Source organism: Mustela putorius, unplaced genomic scaffold (assembly GCF_011764305.1).
Source record: "Mustela putorius furo isolate JIRA1106 unplaced genomic scaffold, ASM1176430v1.1 tig00000461_pilon_pilon_pilon, whole genome shotgun sequence".
In the NCBI taxonomy this organism is placed as follows: Eukaryota; Metazoa; Chordata; class Mammalia; order Carnivora; family Mustelidae; genus Mustela; species Mustela putorius.
The window spans coordinates 3,058,771-3,077,791 of NW_025421390.1; the positions used below are offsets into that span (position 1 = coordinate 3,058,771).

At 40.6% G+C, this 19,021-nt stretch overlaps 1 protein-coding gene across 10 annotated transcripts in view; it reads left to right on the plus strand.

Annotated features, from left to right (window-relative positions):
• RCBTB1 (RCC1 and BTB domain containing protein 1) overlaps nucleotides 1-19,021 on the plus strand; it is a 52,242-nt gene that overhangs the window by 347 nt on the left and 32,874 nt on the right. For 8 of the 10 annotated variants that reach the window (XM_045080583.1, XM_004775241.3, XM_045080586.1 and 5 more), the window contains exons 2-4: nucleotides 17,082-17,157; nucleotides 17,266-17,435; nucleotides 18,025-18,175. In XM_045080583.1, the coding sequence (XP_044936518.1) occupies nucleotides 17,310-17,435; nucleotides 18,025-18,175 (277 nt within the window). In that variant the 5' untranslated portion in view covers nucleotides 17,082-17,157; nucleotides 17,266-17,309. The remainder of the gene's footprint in view (nucleotides 1-17,081; nucleotides 17,158-17,265; nucleotides 17,436-18,024; nucleotides 18,176-19,021) is intronic. The other 2 variants (XM_045080581.1, XM_045080582.1) reach the window with 1 other exon arrangement.

Here is a 19,021-nt window from a genome sequence, read left to right on the forward strand (position 1 = left end):
GCCGCCAGGCGAGGCACCGTTGGCATCTCTGCTGGCGTTTTTTCCGAGGAGGAGAGAAAGGGTGGGGGGAGGCTGGCGAAAGTTTTCCCGGCTCCCTTTTTTGAGCTGTTTGGACGCGGCTTTGCTCCCAGCTGAAGCCTCTTACCGCTCTCGGTGCTGTTTTGCTGAGAAAAGACCTCCCCTCCGACTCTCCTCCCCATCCTCACTCGGCCCTTCCCGAGATCGTTCCATCTCCTCCTTCACCTCCGGAGGGTAGTGGTGTCACAAACCGTGCTCTCCACCGTTTCCCTTTCTCCCACAACACGGTTTCCGCAAAGGGGCATGCACTTAGGGACCTTTATCCAGGAGTGCGGCGAACTGAGGGGAGTATTTCTCTTGTCCCGCCTCGGGTGTGCTACCTACTCTATTTTATAGGAGATGACCATCGAGGCATGCTCTCCTCTCTCATAAGTGGCTTTTTGTGTATGTTTGTTTGCATGCGAGACATTCCGATGTCATCTTTGCAGCTGGGAATTACAGTTTTATAAAGCAATATTATAAAACTGCTTAAAAACCAGATTCAAAGTCTTATCTGACTTTGGCCTGTGTTGGGAATATAGTTCTTGGAGACAGAAAGATTTTCAGACTGTTATGTATTGTGGGATAGTAACATCTAAACACTGAGTGTATCATGCTGAAGGGAGTGGAAAAATGAGCTCACCCTGAGGGCAGTTTATAATGTGCTTTAAACTTTACAATGTATCCATTTGAACTGAGCACAAGGTGAATTTCACCTCTTTAAAGTGCTTTCAGGGTGGAGTGCATTTCCATTCCGTTAATATAGCAGTTAAACTGTGAGATGGATATCTTTTAATCCGTTGTAGGAATACCAGTCTATTTATTAAGTACTTCTGGACAGGTCCTGTTTCTTCTTCCCTCTAGAAGAAGAGGAAGGATATTAATCATTAAAGAGATTTCTTCTACAGTGATTTTTTTATGGGTGTGATAGAAATGATCAAATTCTGGGAACTTCAGAAAGCAACTAGCCTTAAAAAGCTATCAAGTTTGCAGCTTAAAAGTATTATTTTAAATTTTTTAAAAATAAAGTATTCCTATATGTTCTAGCAAGACTTTTGGCTTCATTTTATTAATCAGTTCCAGCTGGGAAGTCTGAGACAGTGTCTTTATCTCAAAGTCAGTGTGGGGAAGACAAAACTGAAAGGAAATCAAAGACCATTATTATTATTCTGTTTTTTTCTCGGTGTACTACATTAAACAGTAATTCATGCATCATAGATAAGGTGTGGACGCTCAAGGATTCTAGAGTCCAGCCAAGATTTTCTGTGGTTTTAACCCCCCCCTAAAAATGTTACATATTGTGTACATGTTGAGGAATGCACAGGAGGCATATGATGAATGTTGTTTGAGTTTAACCAGAATAGATTTCATAGAGGAGTTCAGTTAATCAAGTGATTATCTAAGTCAGTTATGTGTTTGACCCACAGCATGGACTTAATGTTTTAAAATTTCCAAGTACAGTAAGTTCACAATATAGACTTTTTTTCTTTTTCTCTAATCTTGCCAGGAAACAATGAAAGAAAATTTAGAAACCACAGAAGCATAAAAAAGAATGTACATCACCTGTAATTATGTCATCTGAAGATAACAGCATTTAATATTTTGGGACATACATCCTTTTTACTATACAAATTTGCTGGGTTGCTGTGTTCAGATGGTGAGATTTCAGGTCAAAAGAGATAACGTGATATCCAAATCTAACTTATACTTGAGTCTAGGAGAGCCAATAGCAAAAGTTTAAGTATTGAAGAACTTAGGCAGATCTTTTTAGATAATTTTGAGTTTAGATGGAGTTTGAATATCAAGAGTTGAAATAGCTGGGGATATCTCTATTTTTTTTTTTTTAAGTGTTAGATTTTAATAAATGAGATCACACTCATGCATACCTAACAAATCGTAAAGTGTGAAAGGACTTGAGGAGATAATGAATTTCACTTGGGAAAGACTATACTCAGGCCATTCCCAAAAGTTGGTATCCATACTTTGCACAGCTCCAGAAAAGAAGATTCCGTGGCTTTCCTGAGATTATCATTCCACAGGGGCAAGAATATGTTTGCTGACATGTCCTTTTAAATGCTTAAGAAGTTTTAGTTTTGGAGATGGACCAAGTCTGTCCAGTTCTAGTACTTTAATCATGAACCCAAATAGTATGGTGGAAACATCTAGTAACATTGTTAACAGCTGTGGTGAAGTGTTTCCAGGATCACTGCCAACAGTTCCTACCCCTATGCTTGACTGCTGTACCTTCCATCAAAGAGATGGAGTGTCTGGCTGCTCCATGTAAATCTAGGAGGAGGAGAGACCACCCGCAGTGGCCCAGCAGTGGCCCAGCTATGTGTGTGAGGCCCATTTCAGCCTTACTTAAGCTCCCTTTGCCTCCCTTATGAATACTCCCTCATGAGTAACCTCAACTGAGTTACTCAAAGCACAGAATTCAAAGAAATAACAAACAGCTCTCCTTTTAAGCCACTGAGTTTTGGGATTATATGTTAGTCAGCAAAACATGATTGAGACAACAGTACAGCACCTTGTGTCATAAAATCTTTGGTGTAAATCTGGTTCACATATAAGTCAGTCCCAAGATACGATCTGTGAGCACAAAATTGAGGTCAGCATATGCAGTAGTGTGCCTTAGTGAGAAGTCTCTAAATTATTCAGTCTTTATATCCTTATTCCGTAAGGATATATCTACTGAATTAGTTTCATTGAATGGTGTGACAGTATCTTGTACTGGTTGCATCAAAAATCAGTTAACTTTTTTTTTTTTTTTTTTTTTTTAGATTTTATTTATTTATTTGACAGAGAAAGAGAGATCACAAGTAGGCAGAGAGTCAGGCAGAGAGAGAGGAGGAAGCAGGCTCCCTGCTGAGCAGAGAGCCCGATGCGGTACTCGATCTCAGGACCCCGAGATCATGACCTTAGCCGAAGGCAGTGGCTTAATCCACTGAGCCACCCAGGTGCCCCCAAAATCAGTTAACATGTTTTAAAGGAATTACCCATTATTGAGCTGATGGATATGTGGTGTTTTCTTGCAGTTTGCCAGTTGATGAATTTAGTACCATGATTGTAGTTGTAAATACATACGGTACAGATGTAAGATCTGCAGTGAACAGATGTTTGTGAGGTGCTTTGTTCTCAAGGGTCAAGAAGAGTGAATCTTATGCAGACTGTCATTTCAAATGTGTCTATTACGGGACTTTCAACAAGCAGATGATCTTATTGTTCAAGAGCACTTGTCTCATTATGTTTAAATGAGCAACTTCCCATTCCAAGTCTGCTTAGATCAGTTTAAGAAAAACAGACACTTCAATGGAGAAGAAAAACTCATAGGAGATCAGATGGGTACTTCTATAGACTTAAGGTTTCCAACTTCCACTGTGCTCTGTCTTAGCACCTCTGTAGGTTCCTCTATTCAGTCGTCTTTCCTCCAGGGAGAAAAAGTTGACCTCAAAAAAGAATGGCCCCAGATGCACATCAAATCCACAGTGAGATACTTCACACCCACTAAGATGGTTATAATAAAAAAGACAATAATAAGTGTTGACGAGGATGTGGGAAGTTGGAACCCTCATGAACTGCTGGTGGAAGTGAAAAATGTAGAGGGAGGGGTAGAGAAAGAGAAGAGAAAAAGAAATAGCTTCCAACTTCTGGTGCCCCGACCTTGAAACTCACTTCCATCCATATCTATCCTTTTCTTTTCTTGTGTTTTCACAGAAGATTCTGCCCCCTTCTACAACTTGTCTTGTACCTGTGCTTCAGATTCCACTTCTTGTTACTTTCTCAGAAACCTTATTTAGTGGTTATGTCGTGTCCTTATCTTTCTCTCTACTGGCTCCTTCCCATTAACATTTAAACATTTTTCAGTCTCTGGGGGCACCTCGTTTGCTCAGTCCGAAGGGCATATGGCTCTTGATTTCAGGATTGTGAGTTCAAGCCCCACATTGAGTGTAGAAATTACTTGAAAACAAAGTTGTTAAAACAAATATTTTTAGATCTCTAGTATGTTTAAAACAGAGATCATCCAAAATAAGTCCTTCAGCACCAGCCCATTTTACATTTACTGCCTATTTCTCTTTTCCCTCACAGTCAAACTTAGTGAACAGTTTCTTTATATTCGTTATTTCCTTTCCTTACCTTTCGCATGCTCCTCAACCTGATGCAGTTTGGCCGTGTCCAACCACAGCTCCACTGAAACTCTTCTTGTGGAAGTTGTGAATGATTCTTGTTAAACCAGTGGACCTTTGTCCTTACCTTGTTTGGTCTCAGCAGCTTTAGAGCTTGACACTACCTCCTTTGTGTGATACTCATGTCCCTAGGCTTCCATGACACTGTTTTCTGCTGGTTTTCTCCCTACTCTGCCTATTCCTTCACAGTCTCTTCTGCAGGGGTATTCCTTGTCTCTGGGCTGCTGGACTTTCTTAGAGTTCTTTCCAAGATCCTGCTTTCTCCTTACTCCATACGCTTTTCCCTGGGTGATCTCATGCCGAATTTCCAGATCTCCAATCCAGATCTTTCTTGATCTTCAGATTTGTAAAACTACCTATTGGACATATCCACTCTGATTTCCCATAGGTAGCTAAACTTAACATGTCTAGGGGAGAATTCCTAATCTCCCTTCTGAAACTGGCTGTATTCTCTGTCCTAGTAAGTGGCACTACTGTACTCAGTTACTTCCGCTGGCAGCTGGGTATAACCCTTGGTTCTCACTTTCCCTTATTCAGCTCCTTTCCTCCCAGTCAGTCCGTTACAGAATCCTCTTGAGTCTTTCTCCTGTCCAGGTTGCTCCATTTCCATTTCCTTGGTACAGGATGTTTTCTTTCCTGCCTTACTGCAGCCACCTTAGGCTCCCCCTGAGTTCTTTTCCTTCATCCCCATCTGCTCTCTACGTTCAGCCAAAGTAATCTTGAACAGACCTACATCTGATCACTTCCCTGCTTAAGGTCTTTCAGTGATTAAATGTTGTTCTTAGGATAAAGGCTAAGCTTTTTGGCTAGTGCCATGCTAAATTTCTTTCAGTTCTTCCCACCTGACATGTACATATTCACTGTTCCCTTCCTGGCTTTTCACAGGTAGTTGACACTTCCCTATTCTGGTGTTCCCATGGCATTCACACCTCCCCATCAGAGCAGTGACCCTCTGGTGAACATCTGTTTATGTGCCTAGACCCCTCTGACTCCATGTAAGTTCTGCTAGGGGTCCAGGAGGGGGTTGCTGTGTTGGCTTTGTGTCCTTTTTACCCAGTGGACATCCAGTAAACATTTATTGAATGAATACAGTATGAGTCTGCCTGTCTACTGCTGGAATTTTAATTTGGCTTTAGGCCATCGCAGGGTATGGTTGATTATTTATTTTTATTTTTTAAAGTTTTTTTTTTGTTTGTTTGTTTGTTTTGTGAGAGGAAGTGAGAGAAAGCATGAGCAGGGTGAGGGATAGAGGGAGAAGCATGCTCTCCGCTGAGTAGGGAGCCTGATGTAGGGCTCAGTCCCTGGACTCTGAGATCATGACCTAGCCAAAGGCAGACACTTAACCTACTGAGCTATCTAGGTGCCCTGGTTGATCTCTAACATGGCAGAGACTAGTAGATGAAATCACATTACAGCTTTTCACATAGGAAAGGTTCATGATACCAGCAATGGATTTGAGCTTGGATCCCTCTATTCCAGCCTTGAACACTAACAGAAAAATAAAATCAGGTATTACTATGTTCTATCCATTTCTTCAGACTTTTGACCCATCTGTTTTTACTTGATCTGTTTTACACAGCTTTATCTGTTTGGTGCAATGAAGAACAAAACTGTAGCAATTATTTCAAGTCATGAAATTTTCTTTTCTGGTTTCCTTTTAAAAATAGAAATGTATCATGAAAGCAATGCTTCTATAAGATTACAGTCAGCTTTACAACCCTGGATATCTTTAAAAATATTTTTTTTTCTGCTAATACTATTGCCACTTGGGTTCTTTGCTTTTCTAACCTGAGCACTTGGCCTCAGTTGAATTATTTCTTCACTTACAATGAGCTGTCCACATTCCCTATGTCCTAGAATTGCCTAAAGCTTCTGTGCAATGAAATGAGAGTAGCCCCTGCATGATGGGGATAAAGAATTGCTTCTAGAGGCCATAATTGTAAATTGTGTTTCAAGTAAAGTAACTTACTGGCAATTGGGAAGGGACAGATGTCCTTTCCAATGAGTAATATATTTGAACAAAAGTGATGAGGCAGAGTGCTCAGGAATTCTAAAACATCAGTCTGTTTTAAATGAAGGTAGGAGGATTGCCTTGTCACCTGTTCATCTGCATCTTTGTGAAGGATGGCATAAACTCTTTTGGAGAATGTAGCGTTCTGGAGCCCTTTGTCTTTGTGGAATTTGTCAAATATTCAGGACATTCCCCTTCATTCTTCTAGTAAGGTAAGCTTGCAGAAAAGAGAAGTGGATGACAGCTATTGCAGCAGCCCTGGCAGTAAAGTATCAGTATCTCAATAAATTTCTGAAACTTTGTTTCTTTGAAGTACTTATACCATAGAACTGGTGCAGTAGTTTTAAATTGTATTTTTATTTAGGGGCACCTGGGTGACTCAGGGTCCTGGCCTCCAGCCCCTCATCGGGCTCCATGCCCAATGGGGAGTCCGCTCCTTTTTCTCCCTCTGCCCCTTCCCCTGGCTTGTGTGCGCAAGCTCTTGCTCGTGCTCTCTCTCTCTCTCAAATAAATGAATTAAATCCTTTTAAAAAAATAAGTATTTTTCTTTATAAAGTTTTGAGGCTGAGCCTGTCTTAGAGGCATGTCTGGACCTTGGAAATACATTTGGTGTCTAAGTCAGAGGTGTAGCATCTGTTCAGTCTTAAAAAGCTCGTCAGAGTAGGTATAGAAGAAATCAATGAGAGTAACATTTGGCTCTTCTGTAACTTCAGAGGTTTCTTGAATTTATTTTGCTGTAGCACAGATGTAGGACATGACAAGCCATGAAGTTGCACCTGCCCAAATTTACCTAAAACCCTAGAATTCTTCTATTTGGCAGTTTTACTAGAATTGAAAAACAGAACTCAAAAATAGAGAAAGTTGGCTACACACTTAAATCTTTTGTGCTCAAACAGGAACTTCCATTGGTGAAAAAGGAAGAAAGCTATGAAAAACACTCTTTCCTGCAGGAAACTGGCTGATCGTCACTGAGGAAATGCTTACATTTGATCATCTGTTAGGCTACTAAGAAGTTGATTTCTGGGACTTCATGTAGTGGTTTTCTAGAATATATCATTTTCACATAGTTTTGACAGTTGTGCAAGTAATTTTTTTCCACTTATACATTGACACGTATCACACGGACCGTGTGTTTGTGTGTGGTATTCCATTGTTTGCGTTGTTATTCTGCTCGTGTTCTAGGTTCCCACTTGCTAGGAACTTCCTGTTAGACTGTCATCCCAGAGCCAGGGACCACGAATGTATTGCTCTTTATGATTTCCTCCTGGTATGTGGGGTCATTGTCAGAAGAAGAGTTGATATATGCTGTTATTTTGTTCATATTATCGGAAAGTAGTGCTTTTTTGGTGAGGCTTCTTAGACTTTATCAATAGCTCATTAACTATAAATAAATTCCTTTTGTAAGGCAGCTTAGCAGCTTAAGCTGGTAACAAATAATTACCCATCCACTTTATGAAAATGGAAAAACTTCTATTAGAGATTTTCAGTATACATGTAAGTGCTTTAAATAAATTATTTTGCAATTAAAAAAAAACTTTCCATATTTGACATAGTTGTTTCAAAGGCTATATCTTGTATGCTAAAGAGCACACAGGCACCTTTCCAACGGATTGATTCAGCATTCAGTCTTTTATGTTTACTGTGAGACTATCGGCCTCTATGATAAGGAACGATACAAGCTTGCTTCATGCCCCAAGAATGACCACAGAAAAGGAGTCAGGATCTTGGTGCTAACCAGTTCCGCAGGGCTGTTCACACTCTTCTGACCTCTTTTCCTTAGCAAGCTTTCAGGCCAGCAGAAGACAGGTTCTGAGGTGTATTTTCCCATCAATGGCGTCCGTCTCCTTTGTCGCCACATAATGTGCTGGTTAGAATGAAGGTTGAGATTTGTGTGGAAGCCCCAGGCTTGTAAGTTATAATTCTAATTTCTACTATTAATGAGAGCATTATTTTATCAAAAGTTTTCCTGGAATAGATTCTCTATTTCCTGTTGTTTTTAAAAAATTTTGTAAGTGTAGGGGCGCCTGGGTGTCTCAGTGGGTTAAGCCACTGCCTTCAGCTCAGGTCATGATCTCGGGGTCCTGGGATCGAGTCCCGCGTCGGGCTCTCTGCTCAGCAGGGAGCCTGCTTCCCTCTCTCTCTCTCTGCCTGCCTCTCCATCTACTTGTGATCTCTCTCTGTCAAATAAATAAATAAAATCTTAAAAAAAAATAAAAAAAATAAAAATTTTGTAAGTGTATTCAAATATATTTTTTGCTAGATCAGTAAAGCAAACCTGTAACAGTTACTTGGTTCCTAGGGGAAGGGAAAATAAATCTACTCTTAGAGGGATCAAAAGATTGGTTGCTACATTACTCCTTTAGTCTTCCAGTTCCAAATGTAGATTTCTAAAATTGGAAGGTCTGTGTTTGTCCTCTTGTCTAAATTTGCTTTCAGAGTGTAAAATAAAAATAACCTTTTCTTCTCCATGCCCTGAGCTTTCTGAGGGACAGTGCTTGTCACTAGGAAAAGCCATCCAGGGAATGGGATTTGGATCCAGAGTACCAGGGGACACAGAAAAAGTCTGTGGGAATATGGGATATATTGTTGAGTGTCAAAGAAAATATGGAGATCCAAGTGGGTTGGGATATCATCCTCTGAAGCATTAAAACTCTTTTTTTTTTTTTAAAGATTTATTTATTTATTTATTTGTCAGAGAGAAAGAGAGCGAGAGAAAGCACAGGCCGACAGAGTGGAAGGCAGAGTCAGAGGGAGAAGCAGGCTCCCTGCGGAGCAAGGAGCCCGACGTGGGACTCGATCCCAGGAAGCTGGGATCATGACCTGAGCGGAAGGCAGCTGCTTAACCCACTGAGCCACCCGGGCGTCCCTCTTTTTTTTTAAAGATTTTATTTATTTATTTGACAGACAGAGATCACAAGCAGGCAGAGAGGCAGGCAGAGAGAGAGGAGGAAGCAGGCTCACGGCTGAGCAGAGAGCCCGATGCGGGGCTCGATCCCAGGACCCTGGGATCATGACCTGAGCCGAAGGCAGCGGCTTAACCCACTGAGCCACCCAGGTGCCCCTAAAACTCTTTTCTATCGTCTGCCTTCATTTCTCATTTCTGTTCTTCTACTCTTGCTTTATTTTCATATGGCAAAAAAACAAGAAATCATTGATTCACCTATTAATGCACAGTGAGTGATAATGGAGGGTGAACATATCAATGCTTTTTATGAGAGAGTACTTCCTAAATAATGGGCAGAAAAAATGTTGCAAAAAGAAAAAGATTATCGTACTGAAGTACTTCAGAGGTGACTGTTTAATATAATGGACTAATTGAAACTCATTTCTATGATTATCAGTCAAGCCCTAGAAAGACTGGTCGTCATAACAAATAGTTGGTTTAGTTTGAACTGCTATATATGCTGGAAAGTTCTAAGAAGGCTGTATATCTTTTATAAATGTTCTGTTCAGGATTTCTTTAATCTGAACTTGCCTTCCCAAGACAGAATTAATGAATTATGATTGTACTTTTTCAAAAATGTTTTTTAGGACTGAAACTTAATTTTAAAATATATATCTTTGGGGCACTTGGGTGGCTCAGTCATGGAATGTCTGCCTTGGGCTCAGGTCATGATCTCAGATCCTGGGATTGAGCCCATCATCAGGCTCCCTGCTCTGCTTTTCCCCTCCCACTCCCTCTGCTTGTATTCCCTCTTTCACTCTCTCTCTCTCCCTCTCTCTCTCTGTCAAATAAATAAAATCTATAAAAAAATAAAAATTTATATCTTTGAGTTTATTAATGCAGGTTTGATGTAAACGGGATCATACTTTTATTTAAGATTTATTTATTGAGAAAGAGTATGCATATGTGTGGGGGAGGGGCAGGGGGAGAGGAAGAGACTCTCTAGTGGACTCCTCCCCCCTGAGGAGGAGGAGTGCAGAGCCACCCTGAGATCATGACCTGAGCCAAATCCAAGAGTTGGTCTCTCAACCGACTGAGCTACCCAGGTACTCCCATAATTTGATTTTTACAAATTGTGACAAAATATACATAACATAAAAACTGTTTTAACTGTTGGTAGGTATACAGTTTACTGACATTAAGAACATTCACATTACTAGGCAGTTGTTACCACTGCCTATTTCCATAGAACTTTCTCATCCTCCCAAACTGTCCCTCTGTATTCATTAAACCAGTAACTCCCCATTCTCATATCTTCCCAGTCGCTGGCAACTATCATTCTTTCTCTGTACGTTTGACTAGGCTAGGCACCTCCTGTAAGTGGAGTCATACAATTGTGTTCTTTTGTGTCTGGCTTGTTTCACTTAACCTAATGTTCTCAAGGTTCATCCCCATTATGCTATGTCTCAGTCATTTCTTTTTTAAGTTCGAATACTGTTCCATTGTATGTAGATATCATATTTTGTTTACCTGTGCATCTATATGTAGGTATTTGAGTTTTCTACCTTTTGACTATTGTGAATAACTTTGCCCTGGTCATTGGTGTACAGCTGTCTATTCAAGTCCCTGCTTTCAATTCTTTTGTGTTTATACTAGAAGTAGAATTGCTAGATCATACGGTAATTCTTTAATTAATTAATTAATTTATTTATTTATTTTTAAAGATTTTTTCTTTATTTATCTGACAGAGATCACAAGTAGGCAGAGAGGCAGGCAGAGAGAGAGGAGGAAGCAGGCTACCTGCAGAGCAGAAAGCCCGATGTGGGGCTCGATCCCAGGACCCTGGGATCATGACCCGAGCCGAAGGCAGAGGCTTAACCCACTGAGCCACCCAGGTGCCCCTAATTTATTTTTTTAAGATTTTATTTATTGGACAGAGAGAGACAGCGAGATCACAAACACAAGCAGACTTGTGGGAGAGGGAGAAGCAGATTTCTCTCCGAGCAGGGAGCCCGATTCGAGGCTCAATCCCAGGACCCTGGAATCATGACCCGAGCTGAAGGCAGATGCTCAACGACTTAACCCCCCAGGAGCCTCGGTCTTTAATTTTTTGAGGAACTGACACAATGTTTTCTACATTGGTTGTAACATTTTACATTCCTACTTTCTACATTTAATTTTATATTAATAACTCATTTTACAGATTTGCTTGAAACACTCTGCCATCCTAGGCTATAAATTTAAGGCAAGAATCTCTCTTTAAACTTTAGCAATTTAGGGGATATATGTAATTCAAATAACTAAGCTTTTATTTTCATTTAAAATATTTGCTTATCTTTTGGCCACAAAGTGTTTGTTAGAGAAATGTGGAATATATTTGAACAGTACAAAGAAAGTATCACCTCTTAATCTCACTAGAGAAATACATTTGGTGTGTATGTGTCCTTTATCTGTATGTATTATGTTTTTTAAAATTTTAATCACATAGCTCGTACTGTTTTCTAACATAGCTAAGCCCTACAGGTGCACTTGGTGTTTTGCAGGGTGTTTTGTTTTGTTTTTAACATAGGAATAAGCTCATAGTTTAGTATTCGCATCTCCCTTGATATATTTCATTTGAGGGATGTGTCATAGTACTATGGAAGGAAAAGCATTGGGTTACCTTCCTTAAAAATCACTGGGCGCCTGGGTGGCTCAGTGGGTTAATCCGCTGCCTTTGGCTCGGGTCATGATCTTAGGGTCCTGGGATCAAGTCCCACGTCGGGCTCTCTGCTCAGCGGGGAGCCTGCTTCCCTCTCTCTCTCTCTCTGCCTGCCTCTCCATCTACTTGTGATTTCTCTCTGTCAAATAAATAAGTAAAATCTTTAAAAAAAAAATCACTGCTGAATACTTTCCAAAGTATGTGTCTATCCAGGATGGCCCAGGTTGAGCAGGCCATGGGAAGATTCTTTCCTATTAGTAGTGGCTCCTGATAGAATATTACTGTTTGAAGCATGATGACTTAAATGAAATGATGTTGAACCATGTTTATATACCTTTCAGTGTAGTCCCTACAGTTAGAACAAATTTGGGAATACTTCGGGCAAAGTTGGTAGATGTCATGAGACATTAATACTGTTCTTCCTGTGACTGATCCTTGTACTTCTGACTCGTTGTTGGGCACAGTGAGTCTTGGGCCTGGTATAGATTTCATAGCAGATTAAATGCTAGTTAATTTCTAGTGATTCCAACTGCTTTAGCCTTTTGAATTTGTAGTATACACACTTTGTAATTTTGTGGTAGAGGGTCAAACATATGAAGTTGATAGAATGATAGTTAGCTTAGTATGCTTTTCTTAATATTAGTTAGCAAAGGTTTTGCTGCCCCCAACATCTCACCACAGTAATCTAATTGTAATGATGATGGTGATAATTTTGAGTTAATTAGGGAATGTTGGTGGTATTTGCATTTATATTATACTGCCCTAGGAAAGAGACACCACATGCCCACGTTCAGAACTGATCTATTCCTTACAGCAGATAGTACATCCTGAGTTCTAATACCTCCACAAAACTTCTTGGGGAACCTTGTCTGAATTCTGAGGGTACCTTGTTCATGTCATCAGCTGCTCATCTTGAACCTGGTCTAAGGGAGACAACCTTGTGCTGTAGCAGTCTGTAGCCCAAGGAGGTACCTTGCATTCATCTACTCTTGTGAGCTCCTTGAAGATAAAGGGTCCTGCATTTAGTCTCCAGGATGTGCTGCCTAGTGGTTTTCGGAAAAAGGAAGGAATGAGTGACATTCTCAAGGTTTCACCAGGCAAGACTAGATAGAAGCTTATTAGCGAACAAATTTTGGGGGGGGAGTTATTTTATTTTGGTATTTGAAGCATTTAAAAACAGATGCTGGTGTACATTATTGGATAAAGTCAGAAAGAAGTAATGTTGGAGAAGTTTAACCACTGAAGGGCCAGGGCTGATGTTCTCTGATGTAAGAAGACTCGGGGAAGGCTGGGGGTTGAGTCCTGACTATGCCACTCACTGCTCTGTGACCTTGGGATGTCACTTTACCTCTGAGCCCCACTTCTTATTTGCTAAGAATGGATTATAACTTTCCTTACAAGAGTATCGTGAAGATTAAATGAAATAATATTATGTGAAGCTGCTTAACATAATGTCTGCAGCTGTTCTCGATCGCTGTTCCTGTCTTCCTTCCTGGTCTTTGTTTACTTCACAGGATCGTGTTGCTAGGAGTGATGAATTGCTTGTGCAGCATTACTGTCCTTGTTCTCATGTGTTCCAAAATTCCCTGCAGCTTGTTCTTTACATCTTGAGCATAACATTATAGAACCTTACAGGACAGATTTTTGAGAGACCCAGGCTTAGGAAGGTATGTGGCATGTCACACTGATTAATTAAAAGCCAACCTGGGAATAAAACACGTGCTTCAGGACACTGTCTTTTCCACCATACCTAGGCTGTTGCTAATACTTTCTGCTTTTATGATGGATGTGGACCTATGAGATACATGACCGGGTTTTATATTAACTTTTAATTTTATAAGCCCTTGGAGAAATATCTTATAAAACAAAACTTCAAGTGATTGAGAAATGGGTTCATATAATAAGCCATCATTATGAAATATATAATAAGTTCATTTAATAAGCCATCATTATGAGAGCCTGATTTTTCAGTAGCTTACCAAACCTTTGGGGTCACAGTCGCCCATGACTGATTAATGACTTCAGAATAATTGTACTGTTGTCAGGAAAATGTTTAAGTTTGATGATAGTATCCTTTGGTGTTGTAATTTTAAATGTGAATTACATTTTTTTGGCTAATTTAAATCCCCCGTTTTCCCTGTTTATTTAAAATTCTATATTATATGCAATATTAAATGTGAGGACTAACTTTGATATGGTTCACATTCTAGGAAAATAAAGTCTGGATTTTCTTTTTTTTTAAGATTTAATTAATTTATTTATTTGACAGAGAGAGAGACAGAGGCAGAGAGGCAGGCAGAGAGAGAAGCAGGCTCCCCACTGAGCAAGGAGCCAGATGCGGAGCTTGATCCCAGGACCTGGAGATCATGACCTGGAGATCATGACCCTAGCTGAAGTGGCTTAACCCACTGACCCACCCAGGTGCCCTTCCCTGTCTGTTTTGTAGGAGACACAAGTCAGGCCGTTTGGGTGGGACAGGGTAAGAGGCATCTTTTTCGTTACCTCTAAGAGCATTTAAGACAATCTTTCTATACAAAGAACACAGAAATCAAGAACAAAGAAAAGAACAATAGACCAGAAGAAAAAAAGGGACTTTATGTAAAAGGATGTCGCATGAGGCCAAGAGGACAGGAGTGTGCGTGCAGATTCCAGATTCCGGATTGTGTGGCTTCAGGCCCTGACTCAGCCACTTAATGGTTTGAGCAAATTCTTGAAATCTCTTTGCCTCCGGTTTCCTTGTCTATAAAGTAAGGATTTACATGAGTTAATAGAAAATATGGGGCGCCTGGTGGCTCAGTGGGTTCGGCCTCTGCCTTTGGCTCAGGTCATGATCCCAGGCTCTGGGATCAAGCCCTGCATCAGGCTCTCTCCTAAGTAGGGAGCCTGGGAGCCTGCCCCCCCCCCCCCCCCCCCCCCCCCCCCCCACCCCCCACCCCCCCCCCCCCCCCCCCCCCCCCCCCCCCCCCCCCCCCCCCCCCCCCCCCCCCCCCCCCCCCGCCGCCCCCCCCCCCCCCCCCCCCCCCCCCCCCCCCCCCCCCCCCCCCCCCGCCACCGCACTCTCTGACTGCCTCTCTGCCTATTCGCGATCTCTCTCCCTGTCAAATAAATAAAATCTTTTAAAAAAGAAGGAAATAATTAGGAACAGTACTTGGCACATTGTGTTCAAGAAATGTCAGTTATTATTATTGCTGTTATTGTGATTATTTTTTAAATGATGCCCAGCCTCACTCATCATAGGGGGAGTTCAAGTTGAAACAAAACTGAGACACCATGATAAAACTGTGTGGTAAGGATATGGCTAACCAGGTACTGCCATACATTGGTAGTTATTTTATATACTGGTACTACTTCAGTAAGGGACAATTTGAGGTAACTTAAATAGCAATTTGGGATGCCTAGGTGGTGCTTTAAGGCTCTTTCTCCCTTTCCCTCTGCCTCCATCCCCACTGTGTGCTTGCTGGCTTTCAAATAAATAAATAAATCTTTAAAAAAGTAGCAGTTAAACTTTAACCCAGCAGTTCCATTTTTAGGGATTTATATTATAAATGCATGTATAAAAAAAGACAAGTATATGCAATAATGTATGTAGACAATAATTGGAGTCTTGTTTGTGTTAAGAAAAGACTAGCAGTGACTTAAACAGTCTCTCAGTGGAAGCAAGTAAGTTGTTAACATGGTGTAATGGAATGCTACATAGTACCATTGAAAAGAAATGAAGTAAATCTGCATGTGCTCATATAGAATGATTTCCAAGAAGCACTGTTAAGTAAAGGAAGAAAGGCTTCCACACACACATCCACAAAATGCTTTTATAAGCATACACAGTCTCTGGAAAGAATTAGAAACAACTGTTCACAGTGGTTGCCTTTGAGGAGAGGACTGGGGAGGGATAAAGTAGAGAGACTTACTTTACTCCTTTGAACTGGTTGAAACAAAATTTTTGAACATGTTTACGTATTAGTTTTTCACCCTTCCTCAAACTTTACCTGTTCCCACCAGCACGTACCTATGCACACTTCTCAGAACATTCACATGTTGTTCCAGGAGTCTGAGTGATGGGGAATAGCCTGTCCTGATCATGTTAAATGCTTATTGAGTATGTGATGTGATTCTTGGCATATAGTAGTTATCTGGTCCTTGTCATCGGATGAGTTGGTGCTCATGGGAAAATCTCCCTCGATGGTGAAAATTGAGGCCTTGGTTAAGTATACCAAAGCCCCAAGGCTCTCTCTAGGTCTTATCAGAGGTACTGTAGCCCAGAAGGCCTTGGTCTTGAGCCTGGCTCTCCTGGCTATTTTTAGAGATCTGAGAAGAGAGTGAGGAGGAAGGAACTTCAGGAGTTCTGTACCTCATTAGGAAACCCTGGTTGTATTTATAAACTGGTTCTATTTCAGTTTCTAGAGGTGCGAGCCAGAATGGAAACTCAATTGGCATGGTAGGGTTTTGTGCTTGTGCAGCTCCCTGGAATTTCTAGAAATACTTTTTAACCCTAGAAGAATTGGAGGCATGACCAGGATGGATTCTTTGTGTAAAACTCCTTAAAAGGTCAAGTTTAGAGTTTCATGGGAATTTATACATATGTCTACTTTTTATAAGATACTGTTTAAGCTAAGTGCTGCTTGCATGAAGGCTATAGTCATGACCTTGAACAACAAGATTAAGGTGAATTGTCTTCCCTTGTTCATCTGATACCTTTTCAGTATGAAATGAAATTTGATCTGTATATATGTAGAAAATGTCATAGAAATTAGGATCAGAATATAATGCTTTATTTTATGGTTTCATTCAGTATATCTTAGTCTTGTCCTTCTTAGTATTTTTGCCACTCTAGACTTAGGTAAGGGATGTCCCATTCCCATGATTAAACAGTGGCTTAGCATGGCAGTGATTTTCTATGAAGGATGGGGATCTTTGGGTGCATCTTAGGGGTGGAAGGAGGACAGTGGGGAAGTAGAGGTAATGATTCTGATTTTTGTAACATTCAGTGCATGCACACACCTTCCTGCCCTGCCTCTCCTGAGCAAGAATTGAGTGTCTTAGACAAACTAGTACTGTAACCTTTAACTTCTATCTCAGTAACCTAAAGAAAAATTGCCTAATGAGAGACCCTGGTTTCATCCAGTTAGCTGCCTTTCCATTGTCTGCTCTCTGGTTGCAAGTGAGCATGTCTGTAACAGATAAGCACTGACTTGTAAGTTGGTAAGACCAGCAGCTGGTTCTATCGAGTTGTTCCTTTTGTTGCAGAAAAAGGTCCAGGTCTGACGGTGGAGGAAGGACTGGAGAGGTTGCTGGGGAAATTGAGAGATCCATTTAACCAAAGGTTGGTACTTTCTTTTGGAATTAGGGTTTTTTTCATTCACAATGTCATTTTGTGGAAGTTAGTTTATTGGTTATTTAATTTTTTTCTTGGGGCCTTTTTTTGTTGCAGCAGAGATGTCGGCTTATTTATAGGAATTACTTGAAGCCAGAGTCATGGTGGATGTAGGAAAGTGGCCAATCTTCACTCTGCTCTCCCCTCAAGAAATTGCATCTATTCGGAAAGCATGTGTCTTTGGCACCTCAGCCAATGAAGCACTGTATGTTACCGACAATGATGAGGTAAGAATCTCTTAAAACCCAGTGTGGAATAGGGGTGAGCTCTAAAGTGTGAAGTTTGAAGACCAAGAAAAGGTTATGGCCAGCTGAGCTTTCCAGAATGCAAGTTTACTCATATCAGTCTCTGTTTTGAACTAATTCAGTGGAAGAGCCATAGACACATTCATTCCACTTTCCCTGGTGTGTTTTTTGGCACTTTATCCCTTTGGCTCTTACCTTCCTTCCAGTCTTTTCTCCTACCGCTATCCCAAATGCATCCAGCAAGGCCTACCTCCTTATCTGCTGAAAAGGTTGGGGATAAAAAGAATCTGAAATTCAAGAAGACCATGTCTTTGCTACAGTTTCTCTGTCTCTTCAGTTTCTTGATTTAATACCCCTCAACCCTCTGCACTCTTTGAATTTCGTAGTATAGCCACATATTCTAAAACTTCAATAATGTTAGCAGAGCTTGAAATTTTCTTAATGCGATCCGTCTTTTCCTACCTACTGAGCTGTCACACTGAACTTGACTGTGTCTTATTTTCAGAGTGGAGAAGGGAGCCTTTGTGTAACTTTAGGCCAAGTGACTCAAACAAAACTATTTGTTTTCTAGGTCTTTGTATTTGGCCTGAACTATAGTAACTGTCTAGGAACTGGAGATAACCAGAGTACACTTGTACCCAAAAAGCTAGAAGCCTTATGTGGAAAGAAGATTAAAAGCCTTAGTTATGGGAGTGGACCACATGTCCTTCTCAGCACTGAAGGTAAAGAGGGAACAAAGCCAGCTTTTCACATTGTGGGAGATCAAGCATTAGTTCTGAGCTAAGGGGAGGTGGGGCCATATGAAATAATTTCGAATGGTTTATTTCTTAATTTCTGAGAACTGTACCAAATTGTTAAGCACTTCAGGTTAATTCTGGAGCAGCCATAATATTGCTTGCAAATTAAGCAAACGTTAGCATGCTAATGTAAAGTTGTTAAAGATTCGATGTAGCAAATGAAGTAGTCCTTCAGCCTAATTTTTCAGTGGATTTATGGTAGCAAGGCAACTTTTGGGGTTTATTTGGCATGTTTTTATAAACACACATAATTCTGGTTTTCCTTTTATTGTGTAGTTCCTGAATCTCAAATATAAGAAATCTTCATTTATTCCCTGGCATTCATGTGTGTGCCATCTGGAAAGAATGTGGGATAGATTTTACTCCTTTTACTTCTCCTATCACTGAAGAAGGACACTGTAACATTCTTCTTTAGTAATTTATCTGCACTGGGGACAACCAGGACTCTGAAAAATAGGTTCTATATAACCTAAATTCTTCCTTAATATTTTAAGCACGTTAACTCTTTTTCTCTCTCTAGCAGAGATCCTCTGCTTTCTGTGGGGAAGCTTTTTGTTTACTTCTCTTTCTCTCCAGACTGAGAATCCGCTTCCCTGGATATTGCCAGAGGTCTTAGTATTGAGCTTTTTAATTGCCTTTAATTCATATCTGAATCCATTCTAAGTTGTCTGCATCTTTCTCAGGCTGTGGAGATCCAGATCTGAGTGTGATTGTCTAGTGAAAATATAACTGGTGTTGAGCGTAATGAAGTGATGATCTCACTTCCCGTGT